At 39.6% G+C, this 26481-nt stretch overlaps 1 protein-coding gene across 8 annotated transcripts in view; it reads left to right on the top strand.

Moving 5' to 3' along the window:
* 4930563M21Rik (RIKEN cDNA 4930563M21 gene) overlaps window positions 1–26481 on the top strand; it is a 63876-nt gene that overhangs the window by 22835 nt on the left and 14560 nt on the right. For 5 of the 8 annotated variants that reach the window (XM_017313674.2, XM_017313673.2, XM_017313672.2 and 2 more), the window contains 16 exons: window positions 555–668; window positions 974–1012; window positions 1104–1187; window positions 3702–3788; window positions 8913–8977; window positions 9804–9828; window positions 12269–12376; window positions 13480–13526; window positions 14152–14176; window positions 15591–15698; window positions 15990–16058; window positions 20253–20311; window positions 21117–21141; window positions 22729–22830; window positions 24862–24926; window positions 25691–25712. In XM_017313674.2, the coding sequence (XP_017169163.1) occupies window positions 555–668; window positions 974–1012; window positions 1104–1187; window positions 3702–3788; window positions 8913–8977; window positions 9804–9828; window positions 12269–12376; window positions 13480–13526; window positions 14152–14176; window positions 15591–15698; window positions 15990–16058; window positions 20253–20311; window positions 21117–21141; window positions 22729–22830; window positions 24862–24926; window positions 25691–25712 (1044 nt within the window). Of the gene's footprint in view, window positions 1–554; window positions 669–973; window positions 1013–1103; window positions 1188–3701; window positions 3789–8912; window positions 8978–9803; window positions 9829–12268; window positions 12377–13479; window positions 13527–14151; window positions 14177–15590; window positions 15699–15989; window positions 16059–20252; window positions 20312–21116; window positions 21142–22695; window positions 22831–24861; window positions 24927–25690; window positions 25713–26481 lie in introns of those variants that run through there. The other 3 variants (XM_017313675.2, XM_017313677.2, NM_183111.2) reach the window with 2 other exon arrangements.

Raw genomic sequence — 26481 nt, 5'->3', positions numbered from 1 at the left:
GACTGTAAAGTACCTTGGGTAGGTAAAGAATGCTAAGAAACAACCTCTTGCGACACAAAATCCCTCAGTGGATCAAGCTCCTGCTCTCTATGGGTCCCCCTGTACTTCCCAGGCACTGTAGAGCACTTTTGTGGGGCGAGCGACTTGAAAGCAAAGACTGACATGATTGGCTTCTGTCAGTTCATCAAGCTTAGTGTGAGTTGTTTGGGAACTGTGGCTTCACAGTGCCAAGAATGGAGAAGTGAGAAGCTGCACAAATTTCAGAGTTCTGACTCATGTATGGAGTTGGATGATGGCCATCCTGCACACTCAGTTCACAGGGCTCCTCTGTTGATACTGTGTCATCTACATGAATAGAGACCTTTCCTACAGTGACCATGTCTTACTCGCCATTAGTGTACACAGATGTCTGTGATGGTTCAGGAATAATGCCTGCATCAGAAGGATGTGCTTGGAAATAAGGAATGAGATGTATGTTAACATACAGCATGATCATTAGTTTACTTGTTTGTCTGCTCTGCAGCTGACCTCCTTTTGTTGTGCTTGCATTCAAGATCCTTCTCTGGCAAGAAGAGCAGATTATAGAAACAACAGACTGCGTAATCACAGCACAATAGAAGAGTTAAAGAGAGTGTGTATAGCAGAGAAGTCGCGTGGCCCTGCTGATGGTACTGTGGTCACTTGATAATTACTTTGAGTAACCAAATTGTAGTTGAAGATTATGTTGTCTTTTCTGTATGAAAAGAATTAAGATTCTTTGCACTGTTTTTTCATAGTGACATATTAATCTCCCTAATTCATCAGAAATCAAAAAATCTAAAAATCAAATAAAAGTAAACTTCTCTTTCGGTTCTCAGTGAATGATGTGACCCAAAGGAAGTAGAGCTTGTTCTCATGTGAGGCAGGGTGGCTTCACAAACTACTATATCATCAAGGTATGGGTCATTTACTGTCTCCATTTGCTTTCTTCCAGATACTCATATGTTTGAAGAAAACACTGAAGATGACTTGGGTAGGGAGAACAGCCTTCAAAGCAATGATCTTGGGAGTGGGAGATAATGGCAATCTTGGTGAGATTCAACTCTTCACTGATTTTCTTCCAGATGTCAGTTATTTTCATAAGGCCAGCATTGAGAATGAATTGTCTGGAGAGAGCAGCCTTGGAAGCAGTTATGCTGGTAGTAGTGGTAGGTAATGGCATTCCTGGCCATATCCAATGGGAGGGTCTAGGATCATTTGGGTTATTCCTATTCCTTCTCTTTGAGTATCTACGGATGACTGTCAGTTTGAAGGGTCTTCTGACTGGCTAAGAAGCAATGCTAAAACTCTATTATTGAATCATTGTAGTTAGTTCATCTTCTCCTTATTATGATGAAATACCTGAGAAGAAGCATTTTAGTTGACAATGACTTTTATTGTGGCATATAGTTAAAGAGATGATCCCACGGTGGTGGAGAAGACATGGCAGCTGGCAGGGAAGGTATCTTAGCCAGTTCAGGGGCTAGTCAATCACATCATATTCACACTCAAGAGGCAGTGAGTTAAGAGAAATGAGACTGGGCTCTAAAGCCTAAAATGTCCTCAGTGACTCACTTTCTCCAGGGAAGAGCTACCTATGCTGGAGCAAATCCATCTCAAGAGGCACTGCCAGCTGAGGACCAAGTGTTTGAACACTTGAGGCTATGTGGGACATTTCCCACTCAACCCAAACCACACAGTATAGTTTAAGGCCTTGTGTAAATGGATCCTCTCATGCCACATAATCTGGATAGAGGTAGAAAGACAAGGACCCAGTTTCTTATTTTTTTTCCCTGCTACAAAGAAAGATAATATACTCCAAGGACAGCAGCATGACCATGACTTTTGTGCCAGACTTTAATGTAGGTTGTCATTATCTAGGTTGTGGAAGATGCTCCTTTCCTGTGTCTTATGTTTTCACTAGGTATTCTCTGTGTTCTGCCTTTGTCAAATGTACACTGTCCTACTTTGCTTCCTGTTGCTCTGAGGCCCACAAGAACAAGAGATACTTGGGGAAGAAAAGATTTATTTCATTGTATTTTAAAGTCTTAGGCCATCATTGAGACAAGTTAAGGCAGGAATCTTGAGACAGGAAGGTAAACAGAGATCATTGGCAACACTCCTTTCTGACTTGATCTCTGGCTTGCTAAGACACATTTAATATACTTCTAAAGCCATGCTATTCAAGAATATCCCCACTCACATTTGACTAGGACCTCCTATATTAATTAGCAATCAAGACAAGCCCCACACAGATTTCTACATGCCAATCTGATGGAGACAGTTCTCCAATTTAGGCTCCTCCTTTTCAGGTATGTGAGGCTGACAGTGAAGATTAACCAATACAAGTCACCACTTACAACTTGATACCCAAGCACATTGCTGTTAAATTCAAATCATAACCTTCTCTTTATTGCTTGTCCCCAAGATCTCACATTAATATCATATTACAAAAAGTCCCATGGCCTTCAAATAATTCTAACCATTTGAAAGCTCTTGTTCTTCTTAGAAATCCAAAGTCCTTTAGCTATAAGCTCTTCTTTTATATGTAAAAGAAGTCATATAACTTGTTTCGCTTATAAGGAAGAAACTTAGAATAAAAACACAATATAAACCCGAGTCTAAGACACACACAATGCTCAATATCTGTAACTCACTCATCTCCTGTATCCCGGGTAAGTTGTACCTCTGTGGTTCTATGAGCAGTAGCATGTCTTGTCTTGTAGACAAGACAGCTCCACTTCACACCTGATAGTAACCCCAATAGAGTCTCTACTGCTGTGTGAAACAACTGTCTGCCCTTCAGCATGATCTTATAACCTGTAGCCCACTATGAAGCTCTGAGGACTCAATGGCTGAAGTCCAGTTCCAGATGCTTCCACAATCCTCCAAATAAACTAGTCAGTTGGATCACAACAACATATAATTTTTCCTGCCACCCATTTCTGTATTAGTTTCTTTTTGGTTTCAGTAACAAAACAGCAGCAGCAAAAGGAACTTATGGAAGAAAGAATGCATCTTGTCTTGCAGTTCCATAGGTAGAACTTTTAATGGTAGAAAAATCTGGGGATCAGAAAAGCCAGAACAGGAAGTTGAGAGATCAAATCTTCAACCAGATGTAGAAATTAGAACAGGCCTGCAGGTTGGGGTGAGGCTATCCACTTGTAAACAAACTCCCAGTGATGCACTTTGGTCAGGAAGACTTCCAGACCGTAACATGCTATAACCTTCCTAAAATCCTACCTTCAACTGGGGACCCAAATGTTTAAATACATCTGCTTTTGAGATACATTTCCTATCGAAACCATCATATTCTGCTGCTGTCCCCTTTTTTCTATGGCAAAGTGATGTTGAACAATGCATGAAAGTCCCGCGATTCTACTGATGGTATTGAGGTGACCCATTATTTACATTTTGTGTTAATAATCGTTGTATATTTTCTAGTATCTCCTCTGTGAATAAGATGAAGAAACCTTGAAAATTCTATTGCTATGTGAAGTGTTAATTTCCCTAACTTACATGGAGAAGTACAAACATGGGACTTAAAACACATTAAAATTACTATTGTGGTCCTCACTGAATGATAAAACCAAAGGAAAGCTGAGATTGATATTCTGCAATGCATGTATAATCCACTACAGGTACCCATATGTGAGTCACTCTCTCCACTTACTATCTTCTAGATACTGATGATATGGTCAGCAGGGATGATCCCACCATCCCAAGTGAAACATCTTTGGACAGCCTAATTTGGGAGAAATATTATAGTGGTAAGTAATGACATTCCTGGTCATATCAGATGGTCTAGGCACAGCCATGTTATTCTTTCTCCATGGCTTATAGTCAATTTAAGAGTCTTCCAAATAGGCAGAACCAATGATGAGGGTGTGTTGGTAAATCATTCTTTATGCTCTTCTCAGTGCTTTGACCAAATATTTTATTATTCATTCTTATTCTTTCACCCTTTGTAAGAAGAAAGTGTACTCTTTTGACAAAAAAATGGCCATGTCATCGAGTCCAGAGTTTAATGTAGTTTGTAACTGTCATCTAATAGTTGAGCCAAACTTGTTTCCTTCCCATGTCTCTGTCCTGCTGGTGTATTCATTAGTAAGTATTTTTAGTTATTTTCTGTGTCCTACATCTTGTCAAAGGTACCTGTTAGACTTTGCTTTCTGCTAGTATGATAAACATACTGACTAAAAGTACATTTTAGGAAAAGGCTCATTTCATCTTTGAGTTACAATACACTACCAAGGGAAGTGAAGTCAGGGCCTTAAGATAGCAAGCTGGAGGCAGGAATATAAGCTTAGATCATGAAGGAATGCTGCTTACTGAGTTGGCTTTCTCTGGGTTGCTCAGTCACTATTCTTACAGAAGACTGCCACATCTGCCTAAGGATTAACACTACCCATAGTGGTCTGGACCCTCCTATGTCAAGTAGCAATAAAGAATTTGCCCATAGTCATATTCACAAGCCAGTCTGATGGAAGCACCTCCTCAGGTTTGATTCCATTTTTCTAGGTGTGGGAGTATATGATGAGGATTAAATGGCACTGTTCATATCAAAATGACACAGAAGAATGCCAGTGTTGAATCATCGCCCTGCCTGGCTTTCTACGTAATCTCACGTTGATATAAAATAGTGTACAGTGTTAAAAGTCCCACAGTCTTCAAATAATGCCAACCATTTAAAAATTCAAGTTCTCCTAAAACTTCCAATCTCTTAACTTCAGTTTCCTGGGAAAACTCAACTTTTAAATGCTCCTAGTTCAAAGATGCAATAAGAAGGCCACAGCGAAAAGAAAGGAAAACAAAACAAAACTGACAACAAAATAATACAAGAAGGTCTATATCCAACATCGAGGAATTACTCATCATCTTCTGCTTTTAAAAGCTTTCAGAGTTGTGTTTCCCAGACAAACACCCACAGCACATGTGCCTCCTATTGGAGGCTCATGCCAGCTCCACTCCAAGTTCACTGCTTTTGGTATCCTGTCATCTCCAATATGCAGAGTTCTCCCTGAAACTAAGCTTGGATTTTCCCCCCATGGCCTTGCTTAGCCTCTCCTTAGTGACTCTGACCCACCCACACCACACCACACCACAGCTTCTTTCCATGTCTGCTTCAATCCTGAAGCTTTTATGCTACCACAGCAAGTAGCACATCAGAAACTGACACATTACCAAGTTTTGGTGCCACGAGAGATCCATGCTTGCCCTCTCTGAGCCAGTGCTTCTGTGTGCTGACTTCAAGGACATACTTCTTCGAAGATTTCACCTCAGGGGCCATGCTGGTTCTCTATTCATCTGATTTCCCAGTCCTGGCTACCCAAGAGCTATTATCCCTGTAAAGGACAGGGTTCTCTTCCAGAGTCCTAACCCAAACTTCATTCAAGTAGCTCCAAGGACACTTTGCTGCTCCCTGAAAGCCCACAAACTAAGATTTCTTCCTTGTCTCTCTTTTAGCATTATTTTCCAACATCCTACTCATGAGCTTATTCCATTTTAAACACTCAATGGTTCTTTCATGTCAAAGTTCTCCATATCCATAGTCCTCCATCAAGGAATATGGTCAGGTCTGTCACATCCATGCCCCAGCTTTCTGGTACCAATTTCTGCATTGGTTCTTTTTTGTTACTGTCATAAAATATCACAATCAAAAACAGAAGAAAAGACCTGTTTTGGCTTTTGTTCCAGTGCTACAGTCTATTTGGGGGGAGGATTGGAATAGATGGGGCAGAAAAACAAGCCAAGATTCCATTTTCAACTACATCCAGAAAGCAGAAAAGATTGGATGGAAGTGGGGTGAGGCTACAACCTTACAAAGTCCAGACCTAATGATGTACTTCGCCAAGTCAGGCTTCAAATCTTACAACCTCTCCCAAACAATACCACCACCTATGGAATCAAATATACAAATGCATGAACTTTGAGTGACATTGTTATCCAAACCACTATATTCTACCCTTGGCCTATATGAATGTAAATAGGCATTGAGACATAAGCATGCCACGGTTAATCAAAGTCTTGCCTGTTTTTCTCCAAGATCCCATGTTGGTATAATATAAAATAGTGTACAATGTTAAAAGTCCCACAGTCTTCAAATAGTGCAGGCCACTTAAAAGTTCAACTTCTCTTTAAAAGTTCATAGAAGCAGTAAGCTGCTTCAGTAGAAGGACATGGACATGGGCATCTGATAGCGAATAGAGCAGCAAAGTCATGCAGCACCACTGATGCAGGGGGATGCTGTAGTCATTATGTCATTCATAGTACTTGTGATCATACAACAATTTTGTGAAAAGAATGAAGTATCTTGCAGTTTATTTCTGCTTACCTGTCCAAGTTCAGCTGCACAATGAAAAAGTGTTTAAACTCTTAGTTTGGTTTTGATTACATGATATGAACCAAAGGAAAGCTGAGCTGGTTCTTGTGTGAGGCAGTGTGGCTTTTCCTACTATAGGCTCCCACGATAGACTCTCTCCACTGGCTGTCTCCCAGATTCCATATGGAACAGCCTGAAAATTGCTTATGTATAGAGACTAGCCTTCAAAGAAATGACCATGGTAGGGGTAGATATTGGCCTTTCTAGTCAGATCCAATGAGAAGGTCTGGGTGCTATAGGGCTATTTCTTTGCTTGGGTGGTCGAGGAAGAGAGAATGGCAATTAAAGGTCTTCCAAGTGGGCAGAGGTGATGAATGAACCATGACATATTAGTTGCTTTCCTATTGCTGCCTAACAACCTGACTGAAAGCTTGGTAAGATTCCTGCTTATAGTTCAAGGGGATCATTCCACCACAGTGGAAAAGAGACACAAGGTGTTTTAGCAACTATAGCAGCTACTTTTAAAATGTGATACTATTAGTTTATTAAACTTTTTATATATTTATTTATTTTTAATTTTTTTTATCCAGGGAGCGATGCCATTTTATTTTTAGTTTTGATTTTTTGATTAGATATTTTCTTCATTTACATTTCAAATGCTATCCTGAAAGTACCCCATACACACACCCCCTACCCCGCCCTGCTCCCCAATACATCCACTCCTGCTTCTTGGTCCTGGCATTCCCCTGTACTGGGGCATATAATCTTCACAAGACCGAGGGCCTCTCCTCCCATTGATGTCCAACTAGGCCATCCTCTGCTACATATGCAACTAGAGACACAGTTCTGGGGGGGTATTGGTTATTTCATATTGTTGATCCTCCTATAGTGTTGCAGACCCCTTTAGCTCCTTGGTTACTTTCTCTAGCTCCTTCATTAGGGGCCCTGTGCTCCATCTAATAGATGAATGTGAGCATCCACTTCTGTATCTGCCAGTCACTGGCATATCCTCACAAGAGACAGCTATATCAGGGTCATGCCAGTAATATCTTGCTGGCATATGCAACAGTGTCTGTGTTTGGTGGTTGATTATGGTATGGATCTCCGGATGGGGCAGTCTCTGCATGGTCCTTTCTTCCAGATCATCTCCAAACTTTGTCTCTGTAACAACTTACATGGATATTTTGTTCCTCATTCTAAGGAGGGATGAAGTATTCACATTTTGTTCTTCCTTCCTCTTCAGTTTCATGTGTTTTGCAAATTGTATCTTGGGTATTCTAAGTTTCTGGGCTAATATCCACTTATCAGTGAGTGCATATCATGTGAGTTCTTTTGTGATTGGGTTACCTCACTCAGGATGAAACCCTCCAGATCCATCCCTTTGCCTAAGAATTTCATGAATTCATTGTTTTTAGTGGCTGAGTAGTACTCCATTGTGTAAATGTAGCACATTTTCTGTATCCATTCCTCTGTTGAGGGACATCTGGGTTCTTTCCAGCTTCTGGCTATTATAACTAAGGCTGCTGTGAACATAGTGGAGCATGTGTTCTTATTACCAGTTGGAACATCTTCTGGGTATATGCCCAGGAGAGGTATTGCTGGATCTTCTGGTAGTACTATGTCCATTTTTCTGAGGAAACACCAAAATGATTTCCAGAGTGGTTGTACCAGCTTGCAATCCCACCAGCGATGGAGGAGTGTTCCTCTTTCTCCACATCCTTGACAGCATTTGCTGTCACTTGAACTTTTGATCTTAGCCATTATGACTGGTTTGAGGTCTATTCTCAGGCTTGTTTTGATTTGCATTTCCCTGATGATTAAGGATGTTGAACATTTTTTCAGGTGCTTCTCAGCCATTATGCATTACTTCAGTTTCACGACATCAAATATGCTATGCTAACCTCTGATATCATCAGGCATGGAATTGGTGCACATACATACAGGCACTCAGATAAACATTCAAACGAAACAAAAGAAAACAAAGCTAACAAAAACAAAAAGAAACAAAACAAAACAAAACAAAAACTTAACCAATATGACTACCTGTTTTGATTTCCAGATCTCATGTAATCCATGAAGGAGAAAAGGAATTCTATAAAGTTGTCTTCTGGACCTACATAATACATAGCACGCAGAAGCACACACTGCATTTACACAAATACACACTACAATATTAAGGTAATATATCATTAAAAATCATATACATTTAATCATATGGAATGTAGATGCTGGACAATACAGTTAAAAGAGGTCTGACTGATACCTAGAAGGAAGTACCAGCTGTCCTGTTGTCACAGTATTTTGAAGAAGTAGCAGAAACCTATCATTAACATTTATTACATTGTCTCCTCAATAAAATGTTTTCAGGTAGCTTCAGATTCACATTATATAGAAGTGCAAAACTTAGGTTTCTATTTCTCCAGTTCTTCTCTTAAAATTTTTTTCCAGCCAAGAGGGTGTTTTTGCATCAGCGTGACCATATTTATTAATGAACTATGTTCATTCAGTCTGAATGTTTATGCACTAAGTGGTATAACTATGCAATAGCTAGAGTTATTTTGTGTTCTTCTAGTGTTGTCTGTCAACCGCCAGATGAACATCCCCCAAGTCATGGAGACACGTATATCTCTAATTAAGGTAAAATAACGTTTTCCTTTTCCTAAGACACAGAAAGGCAAGGTTTAGGATTCCTTTATATTCTATTTCATGCCAACTGAGTGATAAATCAGATAGCAGACACTGTAGGTATTCAAGAATATTCTCAGTAAGAGTAGGATCTGGAACAGGAACATGTCGTTCTTCATGGAGGACGATATACAAAAATGCCAGGGCCACCTTTTGCAGAATGTTTTCAGGGAGCCTCTCTTATGACAGAAGGTTTTTTTGTTCAGATTAAAACTAGAGTTATTTTCACTCTAAGGTTGGCCCATATTACCTGTTTAAAGTTTGTTTCTCTCAAAGTATCCTCTTATCTTTCTTCAGGAGATTTCTAAGACTATGGCAGTTGGAAAGTGTTTCCCCAAATATTGATGTGGTAAAAGATTTTTATGTCCATTATAAAGACATCGAGGCACTGAGATTTTAAAGCATGAGGTTAGGGTAAATAATCCAGACACAGAGGTACCCCTTAATAAACATGGATTCATCTCCCAAGAGCAGGCTCTCATAAGAGTTCTCTGCTGTGTCCCAACAAAGCTTTAAGGAATCTCCTAGTATAGGACAAAGAGGTAAGATTGTCTGATATGGGCTAAATGGGCTGCAGTGTGAAAAATCCTATTTTTATTTAAACGGTACCCATCCTCAGGTGTTTTGTCATAGTATCACACAATGAGACTAATATAGAATCTTTCAATTGGCTACTCTTCCCAGTCCTGTCTACCACTGCTCAAAGTGCCTACAAGAGCCATAGACAAACATAACTCAGTATAATCTGATCCTAAGAGTTTTTTTCTCTAAATTGCAGATTCAGTCCAGGAAGCAGAGATTCCGTATGTATTCTGGAATGTCTTTCTTAACACACATTGTAGATAAGAATTAAGCACTTACTAGACCACCATTTTCAGAGTGACCTGATAGCCACGAGAAGGGCAAGCATAATTTAGAACAACTGGTATTCCAAGAGACACATTCATAGTCATGTGTTTTTAGTTCTGTCATTTATTTTAGTAGCCTTTGGATTTTGTATCACAGATCATATTTGCATATGTGTCCTTCCCACAAATACCTTCATTTTCCAGTCAATTATGTCAATTTGGTTAATGAAAAAAATTAAGGGTTCACACTTTCCCCACATTAGTTGTACCTCACCACAGATATTCTCGATTTCATTTCTCAGCATGTATCCTGTTAAAGAAGGTCCTACCAGGCAATGGGGACATGTGACCAAGAGTAGTAGCTAGTGAGCACAAGAACAAAATGTTTTTCCAGATGGGAGGTGTAAAACTGACTTTCCTCAGTATAAACGGTGCCTTTTATTCTATCAAGGTTTGGGTAGAAATTATGGAGAAACCCTAGCTTTCCTGAATAATTCCAACACACAGTGAACTCTGAACAGTACCTTAGCTGTCTTGGTGGTCAAATCTGAAAGACCATCCATTCATTGTGCTGGAGATACAAGTTTAAAAGCTAGAGAAAGCCCAGGTAGGCCCAGTTAGTTTATCTTAGAAAAAACTGGGCTACCATGCAGAAGGCATTGGGTTAAATCCTTAACACTGCATACCTCGGGAGTTGGTGCACAATCTTGAAATCCTAGCACTGTAGTGAGGAATGCATGGTGATCAGTCTGAGGCATTTCCTGGTCAATCCTGGTTGTGACAGGAGACCCTGTCTGGGAAGAGTAAAACAGCCTCCAGAAACAAAACAACCCAGAAAAATAAAAGCCTTTCTGCTTCTTGTCAAATTGATTTTGATAACGACAGACTCTACACCAGAAATCATGGTGGGCAGGTGTCGTCAATGGGTTTTTACTTTAACATGGCTTATTCTAGACAAATAGTTTAGTGCTATAGATGCTAATAATGTAAGTCCAAAAGCCACACATTTCAGAGCTCATGTCCACTATGTAATAAATATGGTCTCATTATTTTGACCATACTTTTTTTCATGATGAGCTATACTTTATGCCTGAAGGCTTGTTTGCCTCACTGCTGCTATTCCCATCTTGGGTATTATGAGTGTATCGGGAGCCAGTACACTCAGTAGATGTATACATTCACCATCAAATAATGTGATTTCATGTCACTAATTTTTTATATGCCTTGTGAGTGCGGGCGCATATCTAAGTTGACATCCACTACAGATTGTTGTTGTTAAAGGCAGATAGGACTGCATATCTGTTCAGGATTGAAGTAAGGATAGTAGAGTTTGTAGTTTAGAAACTGAACTTTGTTGAGGAAGAATGCAGATGAGAGGTGCATACTCAGATTTAGTGAAGGCTCTGACCTTCTCTGGGACACTTCTTAGTTATGTCTTCACAGACAGTGTTGATGGCAGTAGTCATCTAGAAAGTGATGTACACAGATACATCCATTAAATCACCAAATCACCAGAGTTCTTGTCTTGTTCATTGAGTTTGAAGGCTTATCCAGAATCTATCAATTCAAGGGAAATGCTCTCCCCTGACACTATAATATAACAGCTGTGTTAGAATGGCTTGGAGTCGGAGTCATTGTGGGGTCATTGCATGGTAAGCATGGATTGCAAATGGAGGCATTGGAACTATCCAAACTCTGTCTTATCATTTCTCTTGGAGAAAATTGTTAGTATTTAAATTAGGAACTGGAAAAAAAAAGTAGAACATCTATTCTTCTGAGTTTTTTCTTCAGGGTACTTATGTCACACTGGAACGAAGACAGCCTCTTGCCTACTTCTCTATTTGAATGTGATATTATACAGTCTTCACAGGTTATAAAACATCATGGTTAGGTGAAGAATGAAAAGAACAGCCACTGCCTACTGGTCTGAAGCTGGACCCAACCACTGCTGCCCTGCTGACTCTTCAGGCATTCATTAGATACCAGAGAGCACTCCTTTAGGCCTAATGGTGTTTTTTTTTATGGCTTTATGTTCATTTACTTTCTAAGATTCATCAGGCTAAATGTAAGTGCTTGGGCTATAGTGTGTCATAGAACCAACAATGCTGTACCCAGAAGTCTTGTAAGTCTCACTAGGTTTACATGGATCTAAATGGATAACTCACACACTGTGTCCCATTGATTCTCTGTAAATACTATGTCATTCCCATGAACTGAGACCTTACCATGCCATACTTGTGTTAACTTGTGTTTCTATATCAGAAAAGTATGCATGAAAGTCAATATTGAGATCACATGTTATACACATAACAGTTGTTAGATTTTTTGGGTTTTTTGTTTGTGTGTTTTTAAAATTCAATTGATCTGACCCTTCTTTGTTCTGACTGCATTCCAGTTAATGCTATAAAGAGAAGGGTGGGTCTTAGGCCCACTGAGTCCTCCAATATGGTTCTTGAAAAATCAACTGTGGATATGGCAAGAAAGCCCTGTGCAATTAATGAAGGTACGGTTGATATTCAATAGTTAGTGTGAAGTACATACAATAGTAACACTAACATGGAAGAGGAGAATCTCGGAGAGTCCGACCAATATGAAAGGAAATGTAGAAGACTGGAGAATAAGAGAACAGGAGAAATCGTCCTTTTCAAAGATGAACTCCTCCCTCCTACCCCTCACTTCATTATCGCATAATGAGTGATCAACTCTGAAAAGCATATCCGTACAAGTAGCATCACATAGACTGAACAGTTTGTATTGACATCCACCCCACAAAAGGATGACTCAGTAAAGGAAAACTAGCAGGAGTGAAAAAGTGTGTGATGGTTAATTTTAAAATGTAAAAATGTCAGTATCTTGCACTCATCAATAATGTATTGTGTATCAAAGGTGAATAATTTAGTGTCATTACATCTTGTGCCTAATAGTACATTAAATTCCTTGAACAATGTGTACATGTCAAGATCCAAATTCTATATGCTATAGTATTTATAGTATATGTAGAAATATGATTCAATGGCTAGCTGTATATTTCTTACAGTTCTTGGGACCTGAGTGAGAGTTCTCAGATCAATATGAAGGTGAAGGAGAGAATCAACTCCACAACTTGTCCTTTGACCCAGACAGAAGCTACATAGCATGCATTCTTACATATACACTTTGTATGTGTACCTCCATACACAGTAATAAATGAGCAAAGTAAAAACATATGATGATGGTAAATGATTACAAAATCTGTGTATGTTGATCTGTAGAGGTCGGAAGAGGTTAGGAGAGATCTAGAAAGACTTGAAAGCTTCCAGAAAGGTGATAAAAATCTGCCATTTAATACAAGCTTTATTTAGTGTTGACTGTATCCAAGGTGGATTATGTCACAAGGCTTTTAGATTCACCTTATTTAGGAGAATATCATTTCTACTGGAGATCTTGCACTGCTCTCCTTTTTCCAGGCTGTGAGTATGGTCTTGTAGAGCTTCAACCATGTTTGCTAATTATATGCACTGAGGCAGGACATATAGACTAAATCCAGATGTCACTGTCCCTGCCAACATGAAAACCCCTACCCATGACAAGTGATGTCATGAGCTGAAAGATCTTTCTGCCCCCTAGATTTGCATGGGGAGGAGCGAATGGAGGCAACACCACTGGACACTGAGGTCAGATGGCTTTTCCTTTTTCTTAGAAATATTACTTTCATGATACAACTTCTAGTTTAGATGAAATCATGTGTAAGAGGCTGACAGGTTATTGTATGGGGAAAGGTCCGGTTTCTTCTGCAACTGTCCTCTTGTCTTTCTGCTGGGTGTCTCCTAAGATTAATACAGGTGGAGTGAGTTTCCCAAATATTGATGTGGCAGAAGATTCTGCTGTCCATTAAAGGACAGTGAGGCAGTGAGACCTTTCAAGGATGGAGTTAGAGTAGATAATTGGGCTGCAGAGGCACTCCTTAGAAGGGATTCATCTCACAGCAACAGGTTGTCATAATGTTTTCCTGCCATGTTCCAAAGTAGCTTTAAGGTAATTCTTAGCAGGGGAAAAAGGGATAGGTTTGCCTGACCTGGGCTAAATGGGTAAAAGTGTAAAAATTTACTTATTTTCTTCACACAGTACCCAGCCTCAGGTATTTTCTAAGAGTATCACACAACAGACTAATATAGAACTTTTGACTTTGCTATTCTTCCCAATCCTGGTTACCACTTCCCTGAGACACTGGAAAAACCAAAGAACTGTGCAAATATCTCATTATGATCTGGGCCTAAGACTGTTTTCTCTAAATTTCAGGTCCAGACAAGGAAGTACGGGTTCTGTACGTATTCTGGAATGCCTTTCTCAGGACACGCTGTAGATAAGATCTGTGCTCTTACTCGTTGTTTTTGTCAAGTTCTCCACTCTGTATTTCCTTAGAAACAAATTTATTTTCATTTTTGAGAAATTATCTTGTTTCCCTCTCCCATTTCCTTTAAGTTCTCCCTCAACCTCCATCCCATCCAACTCCGTGCCCTTTTCAATCCCTCCTTAGAAAACATACAGGCAGGAAAAAAAGAATAAAAATAAATAAAACAAAGAAAAAGCAGGAGAAACACACACACAACTGTTGAAACACAGAATGAATAACCATAACATACAAAATATACAAAAAGATTATTAAGATAGAACAAAACAACATGAGACCAAAAAATCTACAAAAATGTCATTGAGTTATTAATTTTTTTGTTTTTTAGTGTGCATGCATGTGTGTGTGTGTTGGCTCTATTGTTGGGCACAGGGCATATCCTAAGTGTGGTTTATATATTCAGTGAGACTCCATTGCAGAAATCTAATTTTTCCTTTGTAAGTGGTTGCCAGTTGCAGATAGATTCTTGGTTATTAACTGAAGCCCATGTCCACTTCCCCTCTAGACCCAGGGACTTGTCTGGTTTGAACCTGTGGATGCTGTCACCATGTCTGTGTGGTCCTATTGGCTTTTCATTCTTTTCAAAGCAAACTAATATGAATAAGATTGTGAAATTAGGTAAAACAGCTACCGATACACATCCTGGTCATGTGTATGTTGTTCCTCCATTAACCTTAGTGGCCTTGACATTTCCTGTATCAGAAAATGTCTTCATGTGTTTTCTCCCAAAAGATATGCCAATTACTCATGTCAATTTTGTCAATGAAAATATCAGAGACTATGCTTTACCTGCATTCCTTAGTTAAAAGCTCATCATAACCATGTATGGTGGATTCATTTCTCCTTATACCCATCCAGCTGATTTTCTGGCATCCCCAAACACAATTGAACACCTTTGTGGTGCCAGAGTTTGCTTTTAGGGACTTTTTCTTCATTTGCCTTTTTAGCTTCCTTAGAGTTAATATGCATTCCCAGGAAGCTGTATTGTTATATTTAGAGAGTTAGAACTGAGCAATTGCACAGAATTCAATGTGTTCACATGGCTCTCAGAGTGATGTGGATGTTGGCTATCTCACACATTCACACAGCTCTGTTGAAAATTGTCTCTCGTCCTGTGAGTTGAGACCTCCCCTACACTGACCATGCCACATCTCTATTAAGTGGACACTGACTTCCATAACTTTCCAGAGGTGACAGTCTGAATCAGACGAGTGTGCTTGCAAATCAGAAATGAGATCATATGTTAAAGACAGAACAATTTTTAGTGTCTTGTTTGTCTATAATAAATCCCGTGGACGTAAGTGTTTCTGTTGTTTGTGCATTCCAGTTGCTTCTATGCTGAGAAAACTTGGCATTAGCTGCTCCGTCCTCAGCTGTATAAGACCACTACCATCGACTGTGATTTTACCAGAAGAGGCCCATGGCCCTAAAACCGGTACTGTGTAAATTTAATTATTACATTTATTATCAGTAGTTGTGGATGATATTGTATCCCCACTATAAAAAGAATGAAGGTACCTTGCAGTAGTTTTAGTATGGAAGTTGTTCATGTACCTAGCCCACCAGTAGAAGTTCAACCACAGAACTCAAAACCACATTTAGACATCTCTTTTGGTTCTGATTACATGATAAGGAACCAAAGGAAAGCAGAGATGGTTCTTTCGTGAGACATAGTGTGTTCATCTGTGATCTGTGTGAGTCACTCTGTCCCTTGGCTCTCTTTCAGACATAAGTGGCAATATCAACACCGATTTGTCCAGTCACTACTTCCTGAAAAGCAAAGACCACGTTTCCGGTAGGTCATGGCACTGGTTGGATGCTGAGTGAGGGTCTTCTAGACAGACAGACAGACAGAGAGACACCATGATGCAACTCTCACGGGATCATTCTGTTTTGTTGTTTTCCTCCTTGCTGTGCACTAAGAAGAAGCACTGAAGGAAGGAAGTGTTTTCTGTCATGTTTGAATCCCTGGCATTGGCAAGGATGTCGTGGGTAGCCTTGTTTGTACGAATCCACTTTTCTATTTGCATCCACACCGAGGAGGAAACACAATAAGCAGAAGCAGGCCCGGGCTCCAGAAAGTGAAGGTTTGCCCCTTGTACTCTTAACCACTGATCCATCCATCCAGCCAAGGATGCTCCTTGGAACTTGCTAACTCAGCACAGGCCCCACATCCTACAGCTTCAGCGCTCTCCTGGGGTAGCATCTCATGCAGACCCAAACCAGAACACACAGAAAACTGTAGATTGCCCATGTCATGCCCTATAAGGTATGGACAAAGTAGAAATCCAAGGACTCACTTTCTTTTATTGCCTTTCTGTCAAACCTTTTCCACAGAGCAAATTCCTAGTAAAAAGAAATGACTATGTTGTATGGTCAAGTGGGTTTGTGTGTGTGTGTGTGTGTATGTTAGTAAACAAAAATCTTTTTCTCTGCCTCCTCATCCTCCAATTTCTTTCATTAATGATTATTTTAGTTCTTTCTTTCATGCCCCAATTATGGGAAACATGCTTAGGGAATAGGGACTCTATTTTGACAAAGCTCAAGTCAGAATGAACATATTTCATGCAAGGAAAAATTTTGGAATCTTACAAAAATATTGTCTAGGGACATGTAAATATAATGGAAAAACTTATTTGTTGTATAAAAACTCAATCAACAATAAAAGAATATTGATTTATATGTCCCATTTACTATGTTTTTGAGGGCTAAGAACATCTCATTTGATAAAATTCTTGCTTTGCAAACCTTCAACAATTGGCCCACATCTAGAGGGAATAGCACTCATATCTGTGAGGCCTTAATAATGTAAGATGGAAAATTTTCTTTGTTTTACAATACTGGAAATCATAATATACCATGATAATTCATTGTGTGTTCTGAGGTTCATTTTATTCAAAAAGAAATCCATGGACCGTAGTTAGGCAAGTGCAACCTTCTGTGGAACAGTGCTGGACTGATTTTAAGAATACTTTGCCCCTTCTTAGAATAGGAAACAAAACACCCATGGAAGGAGTTACAGAGACAAAATTTGGAAGTGTGATGAAAGGATGGACCATCTAGTGATTGCCATATCCAGAGATCCATCCCATGATCAGCTTCCAAACGCTGACACCATTGCATACACTAGCAAGATTTTGCTGTAAGGACCCAGATATAGCTGTCTCTTGTGAGACTATGCCAGGGCCTAGCAAACACAGAAGTGGATGCTCACAGTCAGCTATTGAATGGACCACAGGGCCCCCAATGGAGGAACTAGAGAAAGCACCCAAGGAACTAAAGGGAACTACAACCCTATAGGTGGAACAACAATATGAACTAAGCAGTACTCCAGAGCTCTTGTCTCTAGCTGCATATGTATCAAAAGATGGCCTAGTCGGCCATCACTGCAAAGAGAGGCCCATAGAACTTGCAAACTTTATATGCCCCAGTACAGGGGAACGCCAGGGCCAAAAAGGGGGAGTGGGTGGGTAGGAGAGTGGGGGTGTGTGTATGGGGGACTTTTGGTATAGCATTGGAAATGTAAATGAGCTAAATACCTAATAAAAATGGAAAAAATGAATAGATACTCTTGCCAATGAAGGAGTTATTTTTAAACTTTTATCCAATTCTGCCAAACCTGAATCTGTGTGAAACTAAAATTAATATTTTCCAGGATAAGCAGAGATAACTCATAGAATACCAATCACTGCAGTGCTCTGTCAGAGTACCTACACTCCACTCTTGTGCTCATTAGATCTCACACTAACAGGAAAGACACATGTCCTTCAGTTGTGACATGTGTGCCCCACATGGAGTCAGCAGAGATAGTGAGGCACATGTCTGTGCTCCTGAAGCTCTTAGGTGAAGTAGCCAAGCTGGGAATCAGTATGTGACTCTTAATTCTCAGGTTCTAAACTTGACCTGTGCTCATAATTCAGGCCTTGTGGTCTTTAGCCACTATACCAGACAGGTCATCTATCTTATGAGTAGATTTCTGCAGCCTATAGAAATACACACCATAAGGTGAATCCAAAGCAACCTAGCCCAGGGCATATTTTGCTACTGAAGTGTCACAGTTCACCATTGTCCTGATGTTCAAATCTCATAGGAATATACAAATGAGATAGGGATTGTGAAGTCTCACCATTTGTGATGCTCACACTGAGTCCTGGGTCACTCCTTTCCCACGCTCTAAAGCTATTTAAGAATAGAGACACCCTTTAGTAATATTCAAAGTCAGAGTAACTGTGACCTTCCAAGCTCTGTAGCTCTGCGAACTGAATATTCTGGGAGAGTGGCAGTATAATAATCAATCGGCAGTTCAGTGTTAAATGAAGGCTCTCCCTTGTGGAGAGTCTCATGAGGAGCTCCTTTATCAATCCTCAGTGGCCCATGGGTGCCACATCACCATCCTTCCTCCATTTATTGTGAGTTGGTTGGATGAACCTGGGCAGCTGCTTCACACAATGAATAGAAGTCATGACACGGTAGAGGGAAACCAAAGGGAAAAGTAAATGATATGCTATGTAGCTAGATTCAGTATGTAATGATATCAGTATGTTGCACTACTCAATAAGATATTGTGGATCAAGGAATGAATACTTGAGTATCATTACATCTCCTGGATGATATATTCATATACCTTGAACAATAGTATGAAAAATTACCATCCTATGTGCCAATCCTAGGATGGCAAGATGGCTGAACTGGGTAAACATGCTTACTTTCCAACATTCATGACCTCAGTTTGATTCCAAGAACCCATATAAAAATTGAAGAAAAGAAACAACTCCCCAAAGTTTGTCTCTGACTCACACACATTCTATGAAATGTACCACCATACATACACATCATATGCACACATATGCATAATAATAATAATAATAATAATAATAATGAGAATGTAATTTTTCAAAAAGATTTGCTATTTTATACATGGATACAGGATATATTAACATTGGTCTGTGATGCTTAAAATACATTTTGTGAATACCTAGAAAGTAGTGTCATTTTTCTTGACTTAAAAATGGTCAGAAGAAGTCATTGAAATTTGTAATTTACATGATATTTATTACAGTGTTTACCAAATTATCCTTGGTTTTTTTTTTTCACCAATGCCAAAAGCAGCTTGGGATGGAAAGGGTTTATTTAGCTTACACTTCTAGATAACAGTTCATCATACAAGAAACTCATGGCTGGTGCTCAAACAGGAATCAATTGGCAGAAAATGAGGCAGGGACCATGGAAGACCATGCTTACTGGCTTGCTTTTCCACACTACCAAAGGAGTCTTTAGAAACTTTTGGTTCTATCCAGTGGGACGACCAGCTATATTTATCTCCAAGCCTGCTAGAGAAATTCATTTTTACAACTTCTCTTTCTCTAAGCTACTTGTGGTACCGCAATGTTTGTTGTATTATAAACACACACACACACACACACACACACACACACACACACACACATTTGTCTGTCTGTGTGTGTATGGCATAACTTCATTTTCATATATACATAGACATATGAAAGTTCCTGGAGAACCATTCATCCTTTGTCACAGAGAGAGGCCTGGAAACACTGGTTCTTTTCTCAGTGCAGGAATCAATGGCAGCATCTGCAGGACACATCCACATGGTGGCAATGGAGAAGCCATGCCTCCAGCACACTGCAAAATACCTTCCTCCTGTCATCAGTCTTTTCATTTGGCTGCTATCAGAGCAGGCATTCTCATAATGCCAGGTGGATCTTCTGGCATTAAATAAGGCAATCAAGACAATTCTCTAGGTGAGGCTTGCTATTTATGTGATTCTAACTTGTGACAGACAGGCATTAAAATCTACCTTAATACCAAAAGTCAACTACCAATTTGATATTGCTTTTATTTCCATCGTTTAGGACAGCCATAGTTCTTCCAGTATAGATCACAGCCATAGTCCAGTATACATATCAGTATAATAACCCTTGACCATGACAAGTGGTCATGAGGTTGAAAGTTCTTTTCGTTCCTATAGAAATGGACGATGAACAAACAAGGGCTTCAGGAAGACAGGTAACACCACCATTGACTGAGGTAAGATGGCTTTCTTTTTCCTCAGACAGAGAGGTTACTCTCATGATACTTTAGTTTTGTGACCATCACATCTCAGTAATAAAACCACTCACACAGTATGGGTATTAAGTATTTACATAGGAACAAGAACTAAGTCACCCATGATATGACACAGCATGATAGGGAAGTATAAGTCATGTCAGGTGCCATAGTTCATATCAGGAAGGTCTTCTCCTGCAAACTATTTCCTGATTAGATGAACATAGGTATAAGAAGCTGACAACCTATTGTATGGGGAAAGTTCCTGTTTCTTCTGCTCTGCCTGTGTTCTCTTGCCTTTCTGCTGGGTGTCTTCTAAGATTAACACAGGTGGATGAGTTTCCCCAAATGTTGATGTGGCAGAAGATTCTGATGTCCATTAAAGGACAGTGAGGCAGTGAGACCTTCAAGGATGAAGTTAGAGTAGATAATTGGGCTGCAGAGGCACTCCTTAGAAGGGATTCCTCTCACAGCACCAGGTTGTCATAATGTTTCCCTGCCATGTTCCAAAGTAGCTTTGAGGGAATTCTTAGCAGGGGAAAAAGGGATAGGTTTGCCTGACCTGGGCTAAATGGGCAAAAGTGTAAAGAGTTCCTTATTTTATTGATACAGTACCCAACCTCAGGTGTTTCAAAAGACTATCATAAAACAGACTAGTATAGAATCTATGACTTGGCTATTCTTTCCAGTCCTGCTTACCACTTCCCAGAGACACTGGAAAATCAAAGACCTGTGTAAACATAACTGATTATGATCTGGGTCTAAGAGTGTTTTCTCTAAATTTCAGGTCCGGTCAAAGAGGTGGAGATGCTGTATGTATTGTGGAATTACTTTCTTAGGACACACTTTAGATAAGAACAGTGTACACACTTCATTATGCTTTGTTTTCCACTATTTCAAAGAAGTCTTCTGGCAATAAGATTGTGAATTTAGCTTAAAACCACCAATCATACCCCAAGAGAGTCATCATGGTCATTTGTATGTCATTCCCTCATTTACCCTAGTTGCTGTGAGATTTGAATTATGTGTTTTCTTCCCAAAGATAACCCAATTGCTCAATCCAATTTTCAGCCAATTTTGTAAATGAACAAAAATGAGAGACCATGCCTTACCTATATTATTTAGTTGAATCTCATCATAGCTGTGTTTGGTGGAGTCATTTGTCAGCATACCCTGGTACAGAAGAACCAACCATGATTCAGGCATAAAGGTGACATTCCTAGATATAACTTCCATCTATGAACTCATCAAGACATGGGTATCCAATATAAAGAGTCCTAGCTCTTCATAAAAAAAAAAAAAACCCAAACAAGTCTAGCCTATGGAGAGCTCAAGGAACCCCACAGCTGCTCCAGTGGTAGAATGCAAAGGTAGTTCCTACGTATCAGGCTGCAGATATTCACGGGTGAGAAAGATAGAGGAAGCTCAGGTGTGCTGAGTTTTCTGTTTGTTTCGTTTTTTGTTGTTGTTGTTTTGTTTTGTTTTCAGCTCAGTTAGTTGAATACAAGACTGTCATGAACAAGATTTGATGCTCAAATTTGGATACCTAAAATAACTTGGAGCCTGAGTCTAGTCACTGAGAGAGAGCTGATGGCATGTGGGTGGTGGGGAGGAGAGCCACAGGTTTCCACTCACCAAAGTCCCTTACATTAATTCTTTAGGACGAATTAGTCTCTTTTGTTGTCAGTGATTTAAAAATACAGTGTCCATCCCTATTTTATTGTTTTATTGGTCTGGGAATTTGGTCTCGTGGACATAAAGGTAATAATACAGTGTCCTCAGATTAAAACTATTAGGTACAGAAAGCCTCTATCACTGAAGATGGTAGTACTCGTTGTGCATGAGATAAAAAACAATGGTTAGCTAAACAATGAAAATAAACAACCATTGTCCACTGTTCTGAGGCCATGCAACTCTCATCTGTTGATCCAGTCTGGGATTTCTATCTGATTCTTCAAGTATCCAGCAAATACCATAGAGCACTTGTGTAGACATAGTATTATTCTTTAAGGGTCTATATCTACTTACATTTTTAGACTCATTAACCATACTGTGAGTGCTTCAGGAAATGGTAGTGTCAGAGTGTTAAGAATGCAGAACTGAGGAACAGCCCCCATTTCACTGTGTTCCCATGACTCCTAAAGAGAGTTGTATGCTGATCACCCTGCTACACTACCCTTCTGTCAACACTACCTTGTGCACATGAATCTAGAGCTTATCCATGTAAGGAATGACCAGTCCTACGTACAGTAAAGGATCATTGGTGCCTGTCATCTTCAAGAATACTGAATCAGATAAGTGCAGTGTTTAAACACAGCTATTATTAAGAGATAGGTTTCCTCTCTTTTAATGCAGTTCAGCTGACCTAGCTTTTTGTTGTTGTTGCAAATGCATTTCAGTTTCTGCCGTCATGAAAAGACTGGGTTGTGAAGATATGCATTCCCAGAAAGAACCTGACATAAATCTCCTTCAGTCTGCAGAAAAGGCGCGCAGCACTAACGGTACAGTGGAAGTTCAATCATTCGTTTGAGTTATTCACGTTAGTGGTAGGTTTATACTCCATCACCTCTGGGAAAAGAATGAGGCTGTTTTGCAGTATTTTTAAAATGACAAGTTTGTTCCCCCAGTACATCTGTAGAACTGCAATCCATTTCTATTGTGGTTCTCACTGGACGACAAGTGTTCTTGTGTGAGGCGAGTGGCTTCCCCTACTATAGGCACTAATGTGTGAGTCAATGTCTCCACTGACTGTCTTCCAGGTATGGATGGCGGGGATCACAACACTGAGGATACCATTTCTAGTGAGAGGACTAAGCATTCATGCAAGCAGTGGCATTTCTGGTCAGATTCCATGACAGAGTCTAAGAGTAATTGTGTTGATTCTTCTGCTGGGGAGGCAGAGGAAGCCAATTCAGGAGACTCCCCAGTGGGCAAAAGATGATAAGAACTTAACATGCAATCATTCTATTTCAGTAGCTTTCAGTTTTTGAGATAATAACCTGACATGAAGCATTTTAACGTAGGAAGTGTTTACTCTGGCTTCCAATTCAAGAGGATAATTCTATTATGGTGAGGAAGATATGGAAGTGACCAGGAACTGTGTTAGCAAATTTCAGTCTTCAACAGGGGCCAAATCACTGCACTCCCTCCCTTTAATATCAGTTTTCTGGTCTGAACCTGGAAAGATGCTTTACACAGTGAATACAGTTGGAGCCACTGTAAGGGAAACTTTAAGTGTCTCCACCAAATAAGCTATTACTATACAACAAAGAGCGAATACTTGAGCATCATTACATCCTGTGCTTCATAGTACTCTCCCTTTTCTAGAACAATGTTTCTCTATCAGTATTGAACTTGTCTGTTTGGTCTGGTGAGATAGCTCCATTGGTAAAGGTGCTTGCCTTTTATAACTGGGACCTGATGGCCTGAGCTTGACTCCTGGAACCTACATAGAGGTGAAAGAAGAGAGCCATCTCCTCCAAGTTGTTCTGTGACCCCCACACATGTACCATGTGTGACATGTTCTCTAGCACAAATTCCATGTACATGCACAAGTATAATGACAATGATAATTGAAAATAATTGAAAATTACATATCTATAATGAATGCATTGTGCTAATCATGATCTGTGGTGGATAAAAAAAAAATCCAGATGTCAAGAAATGTTAATTTTCTTCCCTTTAAAGTAGCCTGAAGAAATGATAGAGGTCTTTCACTTAATCTTAACATGCATTTCAGTTTACCCAATCCAAGATGAATTATTTTATATTACTTTGAGGGAAAATGCTGTTTTTCCTCATTGATTTTTCAGGTCTTCCTTTGCTTTTCCTTTTCCATCTGTGGGATAGTATAGGAGAAGCCTAACTTTGTTTCTTCAGTATATCCATCAAGTCTAAGTGCAAGTGTAAATATATAAGTAGCTGGTTTTCTTTAACCTACTAGCTCCCAAATTATTGAGACACGGACTATTAGAATTACTTAATAAGCTTTATGGCACAGTCATTGGGAAGTTATTAATCTAATCCTCTAAGGTAACCTGGCTACCTCACAAGCAATATGCCCAAGATACTTCCCTTTGGATATTGCTATGGCTCTCTCTGCTCCATGTGTTTTCTCATGGTGTCTTCTGGGCTCTCTCCTAGAGACCAATTCTCTCTTTGTCTCTCTTCCCCACTCTCCACTGTGGACAGAAGTCCAGCTCTATTCTCTCCTCTGCTCAGTTACTGGCTGATCAGGTGTTACTGGGCCAATCATTCTGAGGATAACTGAGGACCAATGTTTATGCAACATCGAGACAGGAGAGTCTTAGAATAAGTATTATAATGCCATATCCAGATTGCAAGAAAAGATATAAGGGCTGAGATATCAGCATTTGAATAATACAAGGATAATCATTATACAATACCCCATAACATTATGTGTAAAGCTAGGTATATAGGCTCAATACATATACTGTTGTCCATATCAAGCTAAGAACCCTCGGTACATATCAAGCAGTACCATGAGCTCAGGGTCCTTTTGTGTCCTCTAGTGATCTGTGAGCAGAACAAAATGAAGGCTTCACAAAAAGAAGATGGCAAATCGTCACTAGTTGTGGTAAGATGGCCTCCTTCTTTTCCTGAGATAGGAAAATTAGTTCCACGATTTCTTTATATATTTACAAATACAGCATTCAAATGATGATGCTGACAACTTCAACAGCAGACATTCCCAGGAAGTAGAGGAATTATGCCAAGTCACCCATGACATGAAACAGTGTGAGAGAAGACTGTGAATTGTGTCAGATTCCACAGAGAGTGTCAGAAAGCTCTTCTTCGGGCAAACAGTTACCTGTTTAAAGTAAAAGATGTAGAAGGGCTGACAGGCATATGGTATATGAAAATTTTCTTTTTTTCTCCATTTATTCTCTTGACTTTCCTCCAGAGATTTGTAAGGTTAGCACACTTGGAATGAGTTTCCCTAAATATCGATCTGGTAAATGTTTCTGATGCCTGTTAAGGGACAATGAGGTAGTGGGTTCTGTAAAGCACAAAGTTTGAGTAGGTAACTAGAAGGAAGAACCACTCCTTTGAAGAAATTATTCTCACAAGATCAGACTGTCAACATGTTTCTCTTCCAAGTTTTAAAGTAGCTTTTGTACAGGACAAAGACATAGGTTTGCTTGATCGTGCTCGATAGCTAAAAGTGAGGAAATACTTGTTTCATTACACAATACCTAGACTCAGGTATTTTATGACAGCATGAAACAGAACAATACATACTTTTTTGTATTAGTTCTCTAGTAAAACAAGAGAACCAAAGACCTGTGCAAACATAACTCAGTAAGATCTGGGCCTAAGAGTGTTTTCTCTAATTTGCAGGTCCAACCAAGGAAAAGGAGGAGTACGTATTCTGGAATGGCTTTCTCAGAACACACTGTAGATAAGAACTGTGCACTTACTCATTGTCTTTGTCTGGTTTCCAGGTGTTTTCAGAGCAACCTGATGGCAAGGAGGATTTAGAGTAGAGTTTAAGATCACAACTGCTGTTCTAAGTGGCAAATCATGGTCATGAGTCTGTAGTTACCTCTTTCCCCTTAGCTGCCTTGGGATTTTGTGTATAGTGACATGACCATGTGTGTTTCACTTAACTTTTTAAACCAATTTACAGTGTCAGTTTTGTGAAGGAAAGAAATCAGAGTTCACCCATTTGCTAAATTAATTAGTTCAGAGCTCATTCCGCCATGTATGGTAGATTAATTTTTTTTCAAGCCATGCCACCTAAGAACCAGCCAGGACAGGGAGATAAGTGACCAAGGTGGATTCCTAGGGAGTATGAGAGCTAAATATGTTCCCTGATATGTGGGCTAAAGATCACACTTCAGTATATAACATCTGGCTCTCATTCTATAAAGACATGTATAGAAATTATGCAGAATTCTCAGCTTTCCGGCATATACCTGGAACAAGCCTTACTTCCAGAAACATAAATAGTAATGTGGCTTTTCCAGTGGTCAAACACTGAGGGTATCTTCTATGCTGCAGGTTATAGCAGATACCTCAGGTGTACCGATACAGGGTGTCTTGTCTTGTTCTGTTCTGTTCTGTTCTGTTCTGTTCTGTTCTGTTCTGTTCTGTTCTGTTCTGTTGTGTTCTGTTCTGTTCTGTTTTGC

This window comes from Mus musculus, chromosome 9, assembly GCF_000001635.26.
Source record: "Mus musculus strain C57BL/6J chromosome 9, GRCm38.p6 C57BL/6J".
Taxonomy (NCBI): Eukaryota; Metazoa; Chordata; class Mammalia; order Rodentia; family Muridae; genus Mus; species Mus musculus.
The sequence above is the reverse complement of the archived record's forward strand: the minus strand, read 5'-3'. Positions and strand labels throughout refer to the sequence as shown.